The sequence below is a fragment of the Heterodontus francisci genome, chromosome 30 (genome assembly GCF_036365525.1).
Source record: "Heterodontus francisci isolate sHetFra1 chromosome 30, sHetFra1.hap1, whole genome shotgun sequence".
Classification (NCBI taxonomy): domain Eukaryota; kingdom Metazoa; phylum Chordata; class Chondrichthyes; order Heterodontiformes; family Heterodontidae; genus Heterodontus; species Heterodontus francisci.
The window spans coordinates 47167123-47187798 of NC_090400.1; the positions used below are offsets into that span (position 1 = coordinate 47167123).

General features: G+C 41.3%; 1 protein-coding gene across 2 annotated transcripts in view; it reads left to right on the plus strand.

The window, feature by feature from the left end:
• The window catches only part of vps53 (VPS53 subunit of GARP complex), a 258571-nt gene that overhangs the window by 109620 nt on the left and 128275 nt on the right, over window positions 1-20676 (plus strand). For both annotated transcript variants that reach the window (XM_068010509.1, XM_068010508.1), the window contains exon 13: window positions 8830-8924. In XM_068010509.1, the coding sequence (XP_067866610.1) occupies window positions 8830-8924 (95 nt within the window). The remainder of the gene's footprint in view (window positions 1-8829; window positions 8925-20676) is intronic.

Below are 20676 nucleotides of genomic sequence, written 5' to 3' on the forward strand. Positions count from 1 at the left end.
AAAAGAATATGGGGAAAGGACAGAGGAATGGAATTAAGTGGATAGCTCTTTAAGAGTTGATACAGGTGCAATGGGCCGAATGGCCTTTTACTGTGCTGTTAGATTTAATTTTCCATGAAGCTAAGTTTGGGAAGGTTCATATCATTTGCATAGCTATTAGGATATAAAGTCTTAAAAGGATAGTATTCTTTACCCCCATTTGGATAACCCTTTATTGGATAGTGCACTGAAATTGGAGAATAATGTCAAAAGTAAGTAATCTGGGGAAAGATTTGTTTTTAGTCACCGTTGGTGACATTATAAATAAAGTGGCAAATTTCTTGTACACCATTGTAAAAGACCAGTTTTGCTATTTGGCTAGAAATAGTGGAGGAAATTTTCCATTATCTTGTTTTTGAGCAGAAAATATTTCTTTCCTCCCCCTCTTTCCCTCACCCCCCATTATGTTCTGTATGAGATACTCCATTGTAAAATATTTATGAAGCAGTACAGTACTTTTATTAAGTCAAAACCATTCTTAATTTTAGCTTCTTTGCAAAGATTTTGCATTCCAACTCTCACAAATGGCAGCATCTGTTTTTTTGCAAGTGGATGCAAAGTTTCTGGCTGTGGAATTGTGCCAGGAGCTGCCCCGCTGCTTTTAGATTGCAGACCAGATAGTTTGCCCAGGGCCTCCTTCATATTCTCAAATGTAGTCACATATAGGCCAAGACTAAAGATTTTATTGGATCAATTATTTTGCCTTCAGGACTGTTGTTATTTTTATTTAGTTAGAAACAGATGCTTTCAGTTTGACTATTTCTATCTGCTGCCAATTTTAAAAGAACACCTGCTTTTTCTTATTAAAGAAATGCTATTTCTTGTATTAACCCCATCTCCTACAGCAAAGCCAGAAATGGCCATGGCACAATTCCCCAACGTGGCAACAGGTGGCTTCTGCAGTTGTACATGTCCTCATTTCTACACAGTTTCTATTTTCTGTCATTTTAAAGTGGATAATAAACTTTGTTACAGCTGTTTAGAATGAGACACTTGGGAAGTTTTTTTTTATTGACTTGGTGTTGGCAGTGATTTAAGTGGGCAAAGCAAGTCATGACTGCAGCCAAGCAGGTAACTGCTTTGATTCTAAAATTAGCTGGTTATTGACATTGGCATGATCAAATGTAGTTTCAGGGTATTTATAGTTCTAATTTCTTGTCTTTTCCTAACAAATTTTTCTCCCATCTTCTGTAGGTGTTGGCTTTTACTGGGGTAGAATTCCAAGGGTGCCTTTTAGTATCGCCTCCCTTCATGTGTGAACGTGCTATATTGAGAATTTTTGGTCAGACTGTTGAGTTGTGGTTAGCTGCATGGCCAGGTCTTAAGCTGTTCTCCCTCACACTTGCCCAACAGGGGTTGCTGGATGTTGATCAGAAGTGGTAGTCAATTTTCTCCTCCTTATCCCAGAGACTTTGCAGCCAGTAGTAGCATCTCTACTGCTGCCTTTGCTGGTAGCAGTTAACTCAACATAGACCAGCAATTGAACCTTATAACCTGCTGGCCTATATGACCAAGTTACTCAGTGCATTAACGAGCTGAGTCACTGGGGACATACAACATATTTTTGTCTGTTGCTTTCCATTAGTATTGCACAGGGAAGTCACAGGGCATGGATAGAAATTAGTCATCATTGCACCCATTTTCTGGGTGGAAAACTGAGGCAAAAAAGGACCAATTTCAGGGTTAAAAATCTCAAATTAGGATGACGAGCGATGCCATCTGTCTGTGGCATAAGTAGCGATTAATTAGTGTCAACAAAACGCTACTTATGAATTTCAAAGCCTTTGCATTTACCTTTCAAAATTCAATTAATTTCATTTTTGTTTGGAAAATGAAAACAAAACAAAATCAAGTTAAGATGAGAAGAAATGCTGTTTGTTCCTCTCTGGTTAGTGGTATCTCTGAGCTAAAAATGTAACAGTTTAGAACTTTTTGTTTCATGGGATGTGGGTGTCGCTAGCAAAACCAGCATTAGTTGTCCATCCCTAAAATTGTGTCTACAAATTGTCTTATAGTTCAGGTAAAAGTAGAAAAACTCAAATCCTTTTACACCATGAAATATTGAATCTTTAATCGTAATTACTGTAACAGGATTTTACTGATGTGTATAATGGGAACATCTGAATGCGCTTTGCGCATTTCGCTGAAGCTAACAGTATTATATCAAGAGTAAAATATTAACTTCAAGCCTCGGCTTTCTCAAAGACTGAAGTCTTCAAGTAAAATAATGAAGTTACTCAAAGGCTCAAAAAATATTTTTTGCAGATAAATGTAATTGTGAAATATGTAAAAGTTTGCATTTACTATATTATAAACCTTACTTTGGCCATTAGAAATTTAAATTGCTGAGAAAAACTGGTGGCGCAAATGATTTTGAATTTTTGAGTGATTCTGGTTGAGTTTTAGATTTGATTAGATTTTTGCAAGTCTGCAAAGTTAGAGATGAGCTTTATTTTAAAATGTCAGCCAATTAAAAAGTCTAATGGCAGAATTTGACACGGGAAAATATGCTACTGAATGAAGAATGATGCACTTCTGTACCACTTTTAATATATTGTAGATAATACTTGTGAATCTTTGTGGCAATGCTCATGGTATGTCAGATGATATACTGCCTTATAAGACATGGAATTATACAGAATCCATATGCTGATGAGTTGGAGAACAGCTAAACAAAATGCAATGGTTCAACCCTCGTGACTGTACAGTTTGCAAGGGCATCACTTTCAAAATGCTAATTCAGGGCTGGAGAAATATGCAGCAACCATATGTAGCAGGTGGATGAGAACGTTATGGCCTGTTTTGTGCCAGGCTTGTGCTGAAGGGGATCTGGTAGAAATATACTTTGCCACTGGCTTGGTGGTACAAATCCATATATAGTTGTACACTGCCATGTTTAATTATATTATGTAAATGACAGCACAGGAATAAGCTTGTAATCTCCTCCAGTCAAACAGCAACAAAGACTGATATGATGTGGTGATTTGGTGTCCTTGGCAATCCTACATTACTGGATTTTAAAAGGTCACATTATTGGCCTGGTACCAGTAGTCATTCTATTGGCCTCACTCTGGGTTTTAGAGTAATTCAGTTCATTACACCAGTTTTAAGGTGTATTCATAAAACTAGCAGATATGAGAAAAGATAGCTGCCGTTCATGCCCTCTCTTACCTTGTCCACTGCATCAGGTTGAATAAGGAAATGTCTAGAAGAAAAATTATCTTAAGTTGCTGCATCTGCACAAATGCATATGTGTTCTAAAATTTTCTAGCTGTTCCCCATACCACAGCCAGACAGAAGAGGAAAATTGCTGCCAGTTGGGGGGAAGGGTTCACTTGGCCATGAGAAAGTGGGAATGATTGGGTGAGCAGAAGCAATGTTTGTCATTACTTCCTCCCCTCCCAATGTCCTGACTTCTGTAGGACGTGGCTCCAAGTATCCACACTGGGTGAACCCAGATAATTAGCAGAATGTTTAACTATAGGGAGAAAATTTAGGAGAGAAGCTGCATTCCTGTCCTCACCCAATGTCCCCATCAGCAAACTTTACGGAAGGAAGCAGAATTAGGAATGAGGATGTTGGCTTTTTTGCTTCCCTTCAGTTAATTAATAAATTAACCCAATCAATAAACCAGTAATGACCCAATTTCTTTTTTGATCCATTTTGTTCTTAAAGGTATCCATTGAATCAAAATGTTCTTTTCGCTAGCAGAGCTTAGAACAGGCTGCAGATTGAACATGGAGAGATCCTAGTCCGTATGACTAAATACTGTACCACATGTTTTTACCTATTGAGCTTTGTGGGAGCCAGAAACAGCCATTTTTTTGGAGCATGATAGATTCATATTTCTGAATTGGGCTCTGTTTCAGAGCTAGGGCTGGAGGAAATTTGAGGCCATTTTGGAATTTGGTTGTTCACGTGGCTTTTGTTAGAAAACAGATGTCTAATCCAAATTTATAACGAAATACATTTTCCTCTTCTAAAAGTAAATGAGGGTATTAAAGGCAGACACCGACTCACAGCTGTGTTCTTGTAGTTTTGTAGTAGACATCCCACTCAAGTCATTTATGCAAAGTACACTTTGACTCTCATGAGGCATCTTGCCTTTTGCTCTCTAAACTGTCAAATGCACCAGAAAGTACACTTGCAGGAAAGTAAATAATATAAACCAGCATGCAGTGCTCAGGGAAAAACCCTGCAGGATAGTCCACTCTGAAAATACTTTGGACATTTACCATAAACCTGAGCTTTACAGCTGTGTCAAGGCATGCAGTATTTAGTGTAAATGATTCCTTTTGAAGTCATTCTGACTTTCTTACCTCATCAGTCAAAGCTAAATAGCTACAACTGCCTGAGTGACTTCAATGGCAGGCTGGGAGAATCAAATTACAATCATTGCAGCATAACTGAAGAGGTACATAATTAAAGAACCAGGGAGAGCTGCCCCAGTCACTTGTGCATAAGCCCCACTATTAGCATTTCCCTTCAGCTGCTTAGTCCCTACATTCTGGAATTCCCTTCCTAAACCTCTCTGCTTCCCTACTCTTTAAGACCCCCCTTAAAATTCACCTATGCGACCAAGCTTTTAGTCACCCCTCCTAACCTCTCCTTTCACTCAGCAGTTATTTTGTTCTTGTACCTCTTTGGGATATTTTTCTGAGTTAAAGGTGCTGTATAAATGAAAGTTGCTGTTGCAGTGTGTCCAAAATGGCAGCTCCCAATTTTGAACATGAATATGTGAACCTCTAAATGCAGTCCTCGTTCAGATATGTTTGAGGTTGAAGATCAGTATCTTGAACATTTAATGAGCTACTGATCATTTTATACTACAATGTCCCAAGTTCTATTATCAGAATGGGGAATAGAGTCATAGAGTTATACAACACAAACAGGCCCTTCGGCCCATCGTGTCCGTGCTGGCCATCAAGCACCTATCTATTCTAATCCTATTTTCCAGCACTTGGCCCGTAGCCTTGTATCCTTTGGCATTTCAAGTGCTCACCTAAATACTACTTAAATGTTGTGAGGGTTCCTGCCTCTACCACCCCTACAGGCAGTGTGTTCCAGATTCCAACCACCTTCGGTGAAAATTTTTTTCCTCAAATCCCATCTAAACCTCCTTCCCCTTACCTTAAATCTATGCCCCCTAATTATTGACACCTCTGCTAAAGGAAAAAGTTTCTTCCTATCTACCCTATCTATGCGCCTCATAATTTTGTATACCTCAATCAGGTCCCCCCTCAGCCTTCTCTGCTCGAAGAAAAACAACCCTAGCCTATCCAGTCTCTCTTCATAGCTGAAATGCTCCAGCCCAGACAATCTCCTGGTGAATCTCCTCTGCAATCATATCCTTCCTATAGTGTGGCAACCAGAACTGTACACAGTACTCCAGCTGTGGCCTAACTAGCGTTTTATGCAGCTCTATCATAACCTCCCTGCTCTTTATTCTATGCCTCGGCTAATAAAGGCAAGTATCCCACATGCCTTCCTAACCACCTTATCTAGCTTTGCTGCTGCCTTCAGTGATCTATGGACAAGTGCACCGAGGTCCCTCTGACCTTCCATACTTCCTACCATCCATTGTATATTCCCTTGCCTTGTTAGTCCTCCCAAAGTGCATCACCTCACACTTCTCAGGATTAAATTCTGTTTGCCACTGCTGTGCCCATCTATATCATCCTGTAATCTAAGGCTTTCCTCCTCACTATTTATGACACCACCAATTTTCGCGTCATCTGTGAACTTACTGATCATACCTCCTATATTCACGTCTAAATCATTAATGTACAATGCAAACAGCAAGGGTCCCAGCACTGATCCTTGTGGTACACCACTGGTCGCAGGCTTCCAACCGCAAAAACAACTCTCAACCATCACCCTCTGCCTGCTGCCACTAAGCCAATTTTGGATCCAATTTGCCAAATTACCCTGGATCCCATGGGCTCCTACCTTCTTGACCAATCTCCCATGCGGGACCTTATCAAAAGCCTTACTGAAGTCCATGTAGACTACATCAACTGCTTTACCCTCATCTACACACCCAGTCACCACCTTGAAAAATTCAATCAAATTTGTTAGACATGATCTCCCCCTGACAAAGCCATGCTGACTATCCTTGATTAATCCCTGCATCTCCAAGTGGAGATTAATCCTGTCCCTCAATGATTTTATTTTAAATGCTTTACTGATAGAACATGAGCTGTGCTTTCTGTCCTATGACTGTAACCAAGTAATGGCTTCTGTTGCACTATTTTCATAATTTTCTATGATGAGAATAGTGTGCAACATTTTATGGTAAGTGGGTCACAGTTGATTACCACATAAGCCTTTATGAAGTACAGTGTAGTATGGTAATTTCAGAAGAGCACGTTGAGAAAAAAATTCATGGGCAAGCATGTTATAGTGGACATTATATGTGGCTATACTAAATTTCACTCCATAATTGGAAGAAAATTTTTGTACATTGTAAACCTCCATTTAAGGAACGTTGAATGGGAAAAAATGCTGTGGAGTGTTACATATGCAGGAGAAGGGGTTATCTTTCTGTCTGTGTAACAGAATGGGATGCTTTTTCTAGTAGGTTTATGGAGACCAAGCTTGACTTCTCCAGGTTTTTCCAGGTGTCTGCAAAGTGCTTGTTAGCTTGTTTTCCTTTTACCTCTCTGTGCCTCCCCTCAACCCACACCCAACAAACCCCCCCCAAACCCCCAGTGATCATTCTGAGAAACAGCACTGAGTCTCTCTGTGCGGAGTCTTTGCTGAAGGTAATCCCTTTGCCTGAAATCGCCAAGGGATTACCTCGTGATGGAGGTTTACAGAGCTTCATAGACATACCCTCAAAACGATGAAAATTCAGCTGTTGCCAGAGAAGGAGTTGACATTTGGAATTCTGCTAACAGTGCTGCTTGCCCACAGAGCTGCTGTTTCCTGTAAATGCCAACAGGAAAAATACCAAGTTGAAAATACTTTGCCGTTCATTTCTGCCACTGGAAATTGCATCTAAAATCGTACTTGCTGCACTGTCTTGAGATACCATGGTATTTCCCTTCTGCTTGTTAGAAACTCTCAGAATGACAAAATATTTATCTTGACTCTTATCCATCCAGCCTTCACTAAAGTATCTTACATCAGGTCAAAGGGCCTGAAAATAATTCTGTTGCTAAGCTTGAAAATAGAATTTTCAGTGGGTTCTTTACTCATTATCAAAATAGGATCATGTTCCGTTTCCATAAGGATGCGAGGGTGCCTGATGCCATGCCAGATACAACATTGCAATAGTAGTGACTTTTTAACCAATTGCATTTTAATGCTGGAGTAGCAGCAAAATCTATTTTTGTTTTGAATACACATCCTGACAAAAGAAGTCTGCCAGGTTTTCCCATCTCCCAACTTGTTGCTTTTCTTTCAGCAAGAAATGCTCATCAGGGATAATGGTTCTTGGAAATTATTGTATAACTGTTGCTGATATTGAATGGTAGAGGCTAATGGTGTATTCATATCACAGGTTGAGTGTCCACGCAAAGCAGTTTTCGCCTCATACAGATGCTAACTTTTGTAGTGTAAATGGAATGTGGAAGCTCAGACTGTCTGCAGCAAAGTGGAGTGGAACACCTCCACCCATTTCCCATATCATCCCCCTTTGCTTTCATCCACCAATCCAAATCTAATCATGAATTTTGACATCGTTACTGCCTCAACCACTAACCCACTCAACTCTGTGCATAAAGAAATTTCTCTTGCCCTCAATTTTAAATCTTGCATTTATTCCTGTATCTATGACCTATGATCTATACTGACACCTCAGCTACTGAAGGCAGTTTTGCTTCTGTCAATCATGCCTATCCTTTCATAATTGTAAACACTTCATATCCATATCTATCATCACCCCATAATCTGCAGTCTTCTAATGAACAAAACCAGAGGACATAAATTTAAGCTGATTGGCAAAAGAACCAGAGGTGACGGGAGTTTTTTTATGCAGCGAGTTATGATCTGGAATGCAGTGCCTGAAAGGGTGATGGAAGCAGATTGAATAGTAACTTTCAAAAGGGAATTGAATAAATACATGAAGGGGAATAATTTATAGGTCTATGGGGAAAGGGCAGGGGCAGTTTGACTAATTGGACAGCTCTTTCAAAGAGCCAGCACAGGCACAATCGGCCAAATGGCTGCCTCTTCTGCTATATCACTCTGATTCTATGAGGCCATCACAGCTGAGCCTAATTCTACCAGGGCCTGAAGTTTTTCCGATCCCTATGTCCCCACACGTGAACTTTTCAGCAGGGATCAATAAATAACTATCATAAGTAGGAACTCTGGCTGATCTGCCCCTCCCCTCCCCCACCCCCATCAACTCCAGGGCACTGAAATGAGGTCAATTGTTGTGCTGTACTACCACTCCAGCTGAGGACCACAAATTACGCCTGGAATTTTCCGATCTATATTGATCAGCTACCGAAAGTCTTTGCTAATTGAAACATAAGAGCTGTTTTTTCATTCCTAAACTTGTATTCTTTCTAGTTTTAATTAGGCTGTACTTGTGATCAGAACCTCCAATTTATTCTAAAATGTAAGCTCTGTGTAATAAGTTTTATAATGTTTCCTTGTTCATAGGTATCCTCCTCAAGTGTATGTAAATCCAAAATAACACTTGATTTCTGGCAAGTTCCACCGCTCAATTACCATTTACAAGTTGTTTTGTGTCTAGTTCCTATTTACTTTTTGTTTACTTTGCATGATCATAGCCCTATTTCTTTGTCTAGTATGTGACCGCAGTGTTTATCTTTCCAGCCAAAGAAGCCCAAAGCCCCAGACAACCCTTTCCATGGCATTATCTCCAAATGCTTTGAGCCACATCTCTATGTTTACATTGAATCACAGGATAGGTGAGTTGAAGACTTCTGCAATCAGTAGTTATATAATTCAGTAATGGGTGTTATGAGCCAGCATTGCCGTCTGAACTGTTGAAGGATATTTGATTCTGTTATTGCTTATTTGGCCCAGGAGTCCCAAGGTCAAGGGTGAGTTTCATTTATATCAGCTGGACCATCTGTTAATGGGCAAGCATTGAGAACCACAAACATACTTTTTGTTTGGTTGCCAAAAGGCGTGGTGCTAACTTTTAGATCTTAAGGGCTACAACATCCTACCCTTGATTGATTTGGATGCTCTAAATCAATTCAGATACACATCAGGAACTGATCACCCAAAATGGGATCAAATGTAAAATGTTAGCTTGACTAGAACTTTTCTTCCCCTTTTCTTAAGTATTCTGGGAATCAGCTAGGAAGGAAACCAGACGCTAGATAAATGCAAGTTGTTGCTGTTTTAAATTGCTGCTAGTCAGGAGAGAGATCAACTCATCAATAGTATAGCTGACTTCTAGTTCCAAGTAGGCAAACCCCTCAATGTTTGCTTATTTTAGTCATGGAAAATAAATGTTCATGTTCCACAAGAATGGAATAATAGCTCAACAGAATTACAAATGTTTCATTGTTGCTAATCAATTAATTATACAGTTAAAGAATAGGAGAAAGGAAATCTTTTTAGCAGGATAAGGTTATTAAAGGTACAGCTATTGAAAGACAGTTGTCTATAAATCCCATTTGTTGTAGTGTATCATAAAGGAAAATTTTAAACTGGATTCACCTATGAAAGTCAATCCTCCTCCTATAAAGCTATAACGCCACAGAGTCACTGCATTAAATACTGAACCTTTTTACTTTGCACATTAATGGTTTTGCTGTTTCACATTATACTGTAGGTTTCCGCTAAATTGTTGGTGTGATTAGGTTCAATTTTGGATTGCTTCGTTCCTCCCCGCATGAAATTAAATATTCACAAAAACAGAAGTTATTGTTTAACTGTCATTGCCTATGGCAGAGCTTGAAAATGCTAAATTATGTTATAATTCATTTTCCTATAAATGCTCTTTTAAAGGTGACTTTGCAAGTGTTGACCAGAGAAACCTTTGAACTTTTTTTTTAAGGGTGGCCAAAGTTAAATTGTGCACATCAAACGTGATACGAGGCTGTTGAGTAAGTTCAGAAACATGCAGTTCCATCGCTAACCATATATGCTAGCTTTATGCAAAAAAAAAACTTCCAGTAAAATCAGCTCTGGCAGAAATGCATAATGTGGGCTTTCCTAAAACTGAGCATACCTAGAAAAGTTGCTTGAGAAGCCAAGAGTACCCCTTGTTTTGATTAACTACTAGAGCAGTGACTGCTGAACGATTCTTTGTGGCTGGTCCAGTATAAGGTGGGATGATCCCCTTCATTAGAAACAAATCATATTTTCTACGTGCACAGCTGTGACATTTTAATTTTCCATCTTAACATTTCACATCAGTACTTTGATTTTATTTTTAATGTACTGATTGCCACCAGTGATTAGGATATTGCATTCATACTTAACTTCAGACCTAGTTCTATTAATTTTGTTAAATCTAAACTGTAGCTTGTGATTTTGTGTAGTTTTAGGATTGTGCACTTTTTTTTTAGTATCTTATTTGACTGAGCTGCGGTGGTATTCCTTTTAGTATATTATCCAAAACTCTGTTCCCCATATCCTAACTCACATCAAGTCCCATTCACCATTACCCCTGTGCTTACTGACCTACAGTGGGTCCTGGTCCAGCAATGTTTCGACTTTAAAATTCTCATCCTTGATTTCTAGTCCCTCTATGGCCTCGCTCCTCCCAATCTCTGTAACCTCCCCCAGCTTTACAAACCCTCTGAGATTCCTATGCTCCTCCAATTTTGGCCTGTTCCGCATCCCCAGTTTTCACTGCTCCACCATTGGCGGCCAAGCCTTCAGCTGCCTAGTCCCTAAGATCTGGAATTCCCTACTTAAACTTCTTTATGCCTCTACCTCTCTCTTTCCTTGAAAACACTCTTTTGGTCCCAACTTTTTAACCAAGCTTTTTGTCACCTCTCCTGATATTTCCTTATGTGGCTTGGTGTCAAATTTTATTTGATAATGCCCCTGTGAAGCACCTTGGACACTTTACTACATTAAAGATGCTATTAAAAGTGCAAGTTATTGATACAAAAGCAAATACTGTGGATGCTGGAAATCTGAAATCTAAACAGTAAATGCTGGAATTAGTCAGCAGAGAAAGAGTTCTCATGAAATCTCATGAAAGGTCACAGACCTGAAACATTGACTTTTTCTCTCCCCTCAGCAGGTCTGGTAACATCTGTGTATTTCAAGCATTTTCTGTATTTATGAAAGTTACTGATGTATCTGTAAGCATCAAAATTAGCATCAAGTACACCACTGATCAACACCCAAAGGTGTGTGTTTGGAATAGAAATGGAAAAAAGGAATGGAGCTGTGTATTGATGTATGACCTTGGAGAGCTTTTACGTTGTAGAATGACAATAAGGCTCTAAAGCAGTGTGAAAAAATGAAGTGTATCCGAAGCTCCTTGATAATGTCTGCTATATTCAAAACAAAATGGATGCACTTCATGCAATGATTGCATTATACCACTCGTAGCACATACTGCAAAATAAAATTTTAGCATTAACTATCTCATATTAACATTGTAACTGTTTGTGTTTCATAGTTCTATGGTGCTGATGTGCTGCTTTGAACATGCACCTTTAGCACTCGAAACTTTGCAGCACTGTCCCTTTGAAAGACACCATCAATGGAGGCATAAATCCAGTCATTACTGTAGCATTTCAGTTATGTTCAAAATAAAAACTGATTTTCTTTTTACACATTTACTGAGTTTAGTTTTCTCCGGCTCTTAATTTTTTTGTGAATTTTTCTGAAACGAAAACGGATTCCTCTTTGGCCTCCTTGTCTCGAGAGACAATGGGTAAGCGCCTAGAGGTGGTCATTGGTTTGTGGAGCAGCGCCTGGAGTGACTATAAAGGCCAGTTCTAGAGTGACAGACTCTTCCACAGGCACTGCAGATAAAATTGTTTGTCGGGGCTGTTGCACAGTTGGCTCTCTCCTTGCACTTCTGTCGTTTTTCCTGCCAACTGCTAAGTCTCTTCGACTCGCCACTCTTTAGCCCCGCCTTTATGGCTGTCCGCCAGCTCTGGCGATCACTGGCAACTGACTACCACGGCTTGTGGTCAATGTCACAGGATTTCATGTCGTGTTTGCAGACGTCTTTAAAGCGGAGACATGGATGGCTGGTGGGTCTGATACCAGTGACGAGCACACTGTACAATGTGTCCTTGGGGATCCTGCCATCTTCCATGCGGCTCACATGGCCAAGCCATCTCAAGCACCGCTGGCTCAGTAGGGTGTATATGCTGGGGATGTTGGCCGCCTTGAGGACTTCTGCGTTGGAGTTATGGTCTTGCCACCTGATGCCAAGGATTCTCCGGAGGCAGTGAAGATGGAATGAGTTGAGACGTCGCTCTTGGCTGACATACATTGTCCAGACCTCGCTGCTGTAGAGCTGGATACTGAGGACACAGGCTTGAAACACTCGGACTTTTGTGTTCCGTGTCAGTGCGCTATTTTCCCACACCCTCTTGGCCAGTCTGGACATAGCAGCGGACACCTTTCCCACGTGCTTGTTGATTTCTGCATCGAGAGACAGGTTACTGGTGGTAGTTGAGCCTAGGTAGGTGAACTCTTGAACCACTTCCAGAGCGTGGTCGCCGATATTGATGGATGGAGCATTTCTGATGTCCTGTCCCATGATGTTCGTTTTCTTGAGGCTGATGGTTAGGCCAAATTCGTTGCAGGCATCCGCAATCCTGTCGATGAGTCTCTGCAGGCACCCTTCTGTGTGGGATGTTAGTGCAGCATCGTCAGCGAAGAGGAGTTCCCTGATGAGGACTTTCCGTACTTTGGTCTTCGCTCTTAGACGGGCAAGGTTGAACAGCCTGCCACCTGATCTTGTGTGGAGGAAAATTCCTTCATCTGAAGACTTGAACACATGTGAGAAGAAGATCCCAAACAGTGTAGGTGCGAGAACACAGCCCTGTTTCAGCCACTCATGATAGGAAAGGGGTCTAATGAGGCACCGCTGAATTGTGCCTTTCATATTGTCATGGATTGAGGTGATGATACTTAGCTTTGGTGGACATCCGATCTTTTCCAGTAGTCTGAAGAGACCACGTCTGCTGACGAGGTCAAAGACTTTGGTGAGATCTATGAAAGCAACGTAGAGGGGCATCTGTTGTTCGCGACATTTCTCCTGTAACTGGTGAAGGGAGAACAGCATGTCAATGGTCGATCTCTCTGCTCGAAAGCCCCACTGTGCCTCGGGGTAGACACACTCAGTCAGCCTCTCGAGTCTGTTTAAAGCAACTTGAATGAAGATTTTCCCCACGATGCTGAGTAGGGAGATTCAGCGGTAGTTGTTGCAGTCACCCTGGTCACCCTTGTTCTCATAGAGGGTGATGATAATGGCATTGCGCGTGTCCTGTGGTACTGCTCCCTCGTCCCAGCACAGGCAAAGTAGTTCATGGAGTGCTGAGGGTATAGCAGGCTTGGCACTCTTGATTATTTCAGGGGTAATGCCGTCCTTTCCAGGGGCTTTTCCACTGGCTAGAGAATCAATGGCATCACTGAGTTCCGACTTTGTTGTCTGTTCATCCAGCTCATCCATGACTGGCAGAGACTGGGCTGCATTGAGGGCGGTATCAGTGACAACATTTTCATTGGAGTACAGTTCTAGGTAGTGCTCCACCAAGTGGTCCATTTGCTTGCGTTGGTCAGTGATCGTTTTCCCTGATTTAGATTTGAGGGGAGCGATCTTCTTGATGGTTGGCCCAAAAGCACTCTTAATGCCATCATACATTCCTCTGATGTTCCCGGTGTCAGAGGCCAGCTGAATACTACTACATAGGTGTTGCCAGTAGTCATTTGCACAGCGCCTGGCTGTTCTTTGTGCAGCACTTCTGGCTACTTTAATTGCTACGGATGTTAGCTTGCTGGGGGCTTTCTTGTAGTTCAACAATGCAGTGCTCTTAGCGGCTATGACAGGTTCCAGCTCTTCAAAGTGAGATTGCAACCAGTCTGCATTCTGCTTCGCGTGTTTGCCAAAGGTGGTCATCGCTGAGTCATGGATGGCATCTCTGATGTGGGCCCAGTTCATCTCTGCGTCCCCTGCAGGAGTGTTTTGAAGGGCTTTTTCAAGTGAATTTAGAAACTTGGGTAATAACTGTGGATAAGAAATTCTGTTCATGTTGATGCGTGGATGGCCCTTCTGCTTGGAGTGATGTAGCTTCTCTAGTTTGAGTCTAACTTTGCTGCACACCAGGGAGTGGTCTGTGTCGCAGTCCGCACTGTGGATGCTGCGTGTGATTTGGACACTGTTTATAGAGGCTCGCCTTGTGACGATGAGGTCCCGCTGGTGCCAATGACGTGATCTTGGGTGTCTCCATGAAACCTGGTGACAGGGTTTAGTATGAAAGAACGAATTGGTGATCAAGAGGTTGTGATAGGTACACAACTCCAGTAGTCCCTGTCCTTTCTCATTCATCCTTCCAATGCCATAGCGCCCAAGGCAGGAGGGCCATGAGTCATGGTCGGCCCCAACCCTGGCGTTAAAGTCCCCCAGCAGGAACATATGTTTGGTATTAGGAATGCTACTAATGATATTTTGTAGTTCCCCGTAGAACTGGTCTTTAACTTCAGGTGGGGAGCAGAGTGTTGGAGCATAGATGCTGAGTAGGTGTACTGGATCAGAGGTGGTGAGCAGTTGGATGGACAGTATGCGTTCCGAGCCATTTGAGGGTGGCTCTATCATGCTGAGCAAAGAGTTTCTGATGGCAAAGCCCTCTCCATGCTGTCTTGGTTCTTCAGGATCCCTACCCTGCCAGTAGAAGGTGTAGTCTTGCACTTAGAGATTCGTTCGCAGGGAGGCATGTCTCCTGAAGTGCTGCAATGCCCACATTGAGTCTACTGAGCTCGTTGTTAATGATGGCGGTCTTCCGAGAATCGTTGATTTGTGTACGGTCCTCCGACAGGCCAGGACACACAGTTCTGACGTTCCAGCTTGCAAAACGAAGGGCTGGTACCTTCTTTCCTTTTTTTGTCGTGCTGTTTGATGCGGTGTTACAGTCCACTTGGCAATGACCCTGAGCTCCAAGCACCCATTGAAGCAGGTGGACTGCGGCAGGACAGAACCTTTCTGACCGGGGGCTGCCCGGTTTGAGGCGGACGGTAGCTGTCCAGTGAGATGCGATGACCTCTCCCACAGACAAAGGCAACCGTGGCACCCAATCTCTACGCCAATTGAGCTGGACTTGTAACCTGTAACTGCTGCCTTTCGTGTTGTGGTCGCTGTGAGGGGACTATGGAGTGATCTCTCTATGGTGCATGCCTGGCCGGAATGTATGGAGGTTGTGAGTTGCCCAAGTGTCAAAACCCCCCTCTCGGCCTTCCTAGTGGGGTCCAAAGGAGTGCAGAGCATGACATTTGGCATCGGTGTGGCTGCAGGAACTGCTGGAAACATGCCAACGGTGACAGATAACTGTCTTAGAAGGTGGGTGGGGGCGTGGTGGGGGCTGGGGGGGAGGTGGTGGGGGGGGTGCGGGGTCAGTGCTATGGCCGGCCGCAATGTGGAGCAATCCAAAAATGGCAATATATTCGACTTTAAAGATCCTATATATAAAGATAGATCTCCTGCTGCATTGCCTTAGGGGATGGAGAAGCAAAGTATACTTGTGGTGGTATTAGTTGTAATTGGTGAGATGTTTGTGGAATTAGTTTATTTGGTTTTTCAGGAATTTGGAAGTGTCAGTTGGAGAAGTGAGGAGTTGCATGGATAATGCCTATAGGGAATAGAAATATGTATTGTTATTAGGGGAGTGTTTGTACCACTTGTATTGTGGGGGGGAGGAAGTGAGTAGTTGAAAGTAAAGTAGGGTAGAGAGTATTTTGGGAATTGTCATAACAAATTGGATATGCAGAGTGGAATTCCAAGAATTTGGGTTGCTGGACAGAGAAAATGGTGAATAAGAGTTTCTTTTTCCCTCTCCCCTCTCAATCTTTCCTCTTTGCTTTCTCTCTTCACTGCTTTCCTTGCATTCTCTCCCTGACTGCAGGATCTTTCCTTTTCCTCTAAATTGCCTCCATTCCTCATTCTGTTTCTTTGCCGTGACCTATCTTTCTACCTGCCCCTCTCCCTCTCTGCTTTCTTGTACACATCTGTATTTCTCTACTAGTTGCATCTCTCTTTCTCTCTCAATTTTGCCTGTATCTCAGATATTTTTCTCTGTCTTTCTGTCATCTGCTTTTCTTTAAATTGATCTGTCTCTGCCCTATCTGTTTTCCATTTGTTACTGCAATCTTGTGTTTCTGTATGTGGCTAGTTTAACTGCATTGGTGGTTCAGGATGTACCTGTGTCCAGGATATTTAGTCGAGTGGTGGGGTTTATTGTGCTGTTTGTGGAGGGAGGAATTGAGTTATTGAGGCCAAGCCATGTGTAAGTTTGCAATTTTGTTTTGTTTCTTTTCTCATAAATTTTAGTTATAGTGAAGTGCATCAGGAACTGCCACGCTAACTATCTTACAGAATGTATTTTTGGTGAATTGGGTAGTGGTTGATCAGGGTGGACATGCAGGCATTTTTGGCTTGTAAACATATGGATGAATGTTTCATGTGTTGAATGGTGAGCATTTCACAACGGGGTCTGAGGTGGAAGTAAGGTGGCTAATCTTGTTTGTGCGTGAGATGGGATGTTGGGGTGGGGGGTGTGGGGGTAGCGCAGAGAGATTCAGAAGGACAGATGGTGTGATTTTACACCTAGAGCGTGAGAGAGCACATCAGAAAGATGCACACACAGGCTCACCCAGCTGCCTGACTCAGCCTGTTTTAAAATAAACATAGACACACAAAACACACCCCAAGTTATGCAGCAATACATGGTTGCAGTATGACAGGAACTTCACTCAGTGCTGTTTTACACAGCCTCTTAATAGCATCCTTTTGAAGGCAGACCTGAGTTTCTGTAGTTGGGTCAGTCTGACTCCCATTCCAGGGTGAAGTCTCATCAAAAGAACATTATTGGCAAGTGAATACAGTTTTTTGTGATGAACAAGTCATTTGCTTTTCGTGAATGATTGATTGTATCTAAAAGTATAATGTAATTCATCAATGTCAATAATAGGTTGGTACAGTGGCCTAATAAACTGTAAGGAGCTGCTTGTTTCAGTATTGAAACTTTACTAATCAGGAAAAAGATGCAGGTTGGAAATGGCAAATTATATATAATTATATTGATAAGTTGGAAACTTGAATTACCAATATAGTATTTTATTAAATTATGACCTGGACATTTTTTCCCTCCTAAAGTCTGTATTTCCAGACTAACACATAGTGAAAGCTCTATTTACCATGCTCTAATTACCTGCTGTCACAATTATACACCAGAATTTTCACAGGCCTTACAAGAGTCATTAAAACTGCATAATGTTTCTTTTGTTAGTGTTGTATTTGTTTCCATACTCATGCTATACAGTACACGCCAGACCAAATTTTGCAGACTCTCAATTATCAGTCAATTTCCATGATGAGGTGGGGGTGGTGGGGGAAGGAGGAGGGGAGGCTCTGTTTTGGTATTTAGAAGTTAATGTACTTGCAAGGCAGAACAAGCCAGCTAATGACATTGCAGCAACCATCTCACAAGCTACAACACGTGATTTATGTTACTGATAGATATTGTCATTTGCTTTAAGGTACACAACTGCTTTATCAAAGAAGTTGCCAAAATAATCTCCCTAATGAGTACTTACTTAACTCTACTTGGGAGTCACACTTGTTGATTCCTACCTCTTTTTTTTATTGTCCATTTCTTCCTCTTCATTTTCCTCCATTTGAGTGTACCAACAAGTTATCATTAAAGCTTAGAATCATAGAATGATACAGCACAGGAGGAGACCATTCGGCCCATCATACTTGTGCAAGCCCTTTGGTAGAGCCATCCAATTAATCCCACTCCACTGCTTTTTCCCTATAGCCCTGTCATTTTTTTTCACTTTGAGTATTTATTCAATTCCCTTCTGAAAGTTACTATTGAATCTGCTTTCACCACCTTTTCAGGCAGAGCATTCCAGATCATAACTCGCTGTGCCCCCCTTCGGTTTGTTTGCCAGTCACCTTAAAGGTGTGTTCTCTGGTCACCGACCTTGCTGCTGTAAACAGTTTCTTTTTATTTACACTTTGAGTTTGTTTTTCCTGAATCGGGGCAGCTATCTGGGTGAAATCAGCTGTGAAGCAATACATGCTTTTTCTGATGAAAGAATAAACAGTGTCTAATGCCAGAAAATATTGTGTTTAATCAGCCAAATTACTTGGGAAGTAGTAAAAAATACACTTTAAATAAACAATTAAAACTGTCTTCACAAAATCCATATATATTATGAGCTGGATACTCAGCGTCCCCGCCCCACCACTTCGTTTAGCCATGTGACGCATCGTTGATGCTGCCCATCTGTACAGAGAGTGAAGAGCTTTCTGTGCAAAATGGGAAAGGGGTGGCATGAGTCACACCAGAACTGCATGTTGCCATTACTAATGTTTCTGGATTTTATTGGGTTTGACCTGAATTGTGGAATTCACCCTTTCAGTAAGTAACTATCTGATTTAATTCAAAAATCTCATGGCCTACTTACACTTTCTTGTCAAACCAGCAGAATGCAAGTGCGCTAGAATCTTCCAGAATTGGTGGTGTAAGTCCAATCGCTCTGACTGCTGTAGTGGCATTCATGGTAGAAAGAGACAGAATCACCTGGAACATCTTGAATGGTTTCTAAGAAAACCTGTTAGATTGAAATACTGCAGTTATTGCTGCACTTTACAGTGGTCCCTTTAAGAACCACATATAGACTTTTTTCTGACTGCCTCAGAGCAAACCAAAATTGCTAACGTGGCTTCAACAGGCCTTGGTCCCTTGTTTGCAGGTCTTGGATCTTCCTTGTGCCTATGCTAGTAGGACAAGAGGTGGGCTTTTGGCTCGTAATGACTGTGCACTTCTTGTAGACTAAGGTGCCTGTTCAGCTCTCGAAATAGAGGCCATTGAATGTTGATGACCCATATTAACGCTATTTATCCTTTTTCTTTTGTCAATGTTAATAAATAGTTTACTTCTCTACTTTATAGTTTGTATTTTTAACCTTTATTGTACCATTTGTGGATTTGCCAATCATAAATAGATCGTAAAAGATTGCCAAAGCATCTTATCAGCTCTTTATGAAAATTGCTTTCTTTAAGTGACTCATGCAACTGTGGAGAAATATGTCAAACTATATAGTGTGTCTTAGTTGGCAGTAATCTCTGTGTAAGCTGGAAAGGGCTTATTTTAGCCCAAAAATTCTGTTACTGTTCTCCAAGATTTACATGGTACTTTCTACATAAACCTAATAGGATAGACTTCTGGATATGTATTTTTCCCTTTTTTTTTCCCCCCACTTTTTTTGGAAATTGTGTATCTGGTTTGGATCTTAAATTGGTTTCATTGTCTCCCATATTCCTAGAATCCCTATTGAATCTATTCCAGCTGCATGCTTTCTTTTGTGTTTTATTGATGCAATTTTGCTATTCAAGCATTTTTTTAATCTCTAGGCTCTTCAGAGAAATTTGCATTAATTCTGTGAGCTGTTCCCAAATTACAAAAATCACTGCACTCCAGAGTAATTAATTTTGAGATATTGCAATATAAGACATTATATAAATGTATTTCTCTATTTTTCTTTCTTCCTTCAGCTTTCACAGAATCTGATACGTAACAAACCATTCCCTTATGACTTGGGGCTTTCTACTTTTCGTACATCCATCAACATATTTATCCATTATCTAACATCCTGAGAAGCTGCACCTTTTCCAGTGCTGTAAAATAATCCTCATTGCCAAGATTAAACCCAAATGTAACTGATGGGCCCCTGGAGGGATAGTCTGAGTATGACCAATTTAGCACTAATTGCTAATGTGCATTTAAGAATATCTCCCAGAAATAACTGGTACTTGGGTTCAGAAATTTTCTGTGGTTGGACAACATATGGGCACGATTAGCCTCCTTTTTGGCACGATGCCAGTGTTTCCTATTGTAGTAACTTCAGTCTTAAAAGCTATGCTGCAGATACATGCATTAAATTAGACTAAGCTTGGTTCTGCATATCTCAAAAGAGTCCGTTGTAACGTTCTGATGAACCTTTTCTCTGAAGTTTTCTGCCTTTTTATTATTTGTAGTAAAGTTTGGATCTTTGAGATTTGCACATCCTCTTCTTCCTTTGCACTAGCTTGTTCGTTTGGTATTTTGTAAAAGTGGCACCCCAAAGGAGCACTGATAAATTTTGAAACCAGGTGAGGAAGCAAAGTCCTGTCTATTTGACCCTCAGGTATTTGTCTAAAGAAGTACACTTATTTTATTTGCTTTAAATTATTTTTTCCTTTGTAATTTCCTCCTCTTCCCATTCTTTCTGAAACTGTTGACTCTCTGCTGGGTACAATTCCACGAGCACCAGGAGCCTTCCTGTATCTGACTGAAGCAACCATGATCCAGATTGAATCAGCAGCATTTTAAACCATTAGCAACATCACAGCTGAGACTGATCCTTGCACATCCAGCTGGGATTGCTGGCTAGCGATCAGGATCATAAATTCTGGCTGATTTTTCCTCTGCCGCTAGTGTCTCTTCCATTGCTCTGTTTGAGATC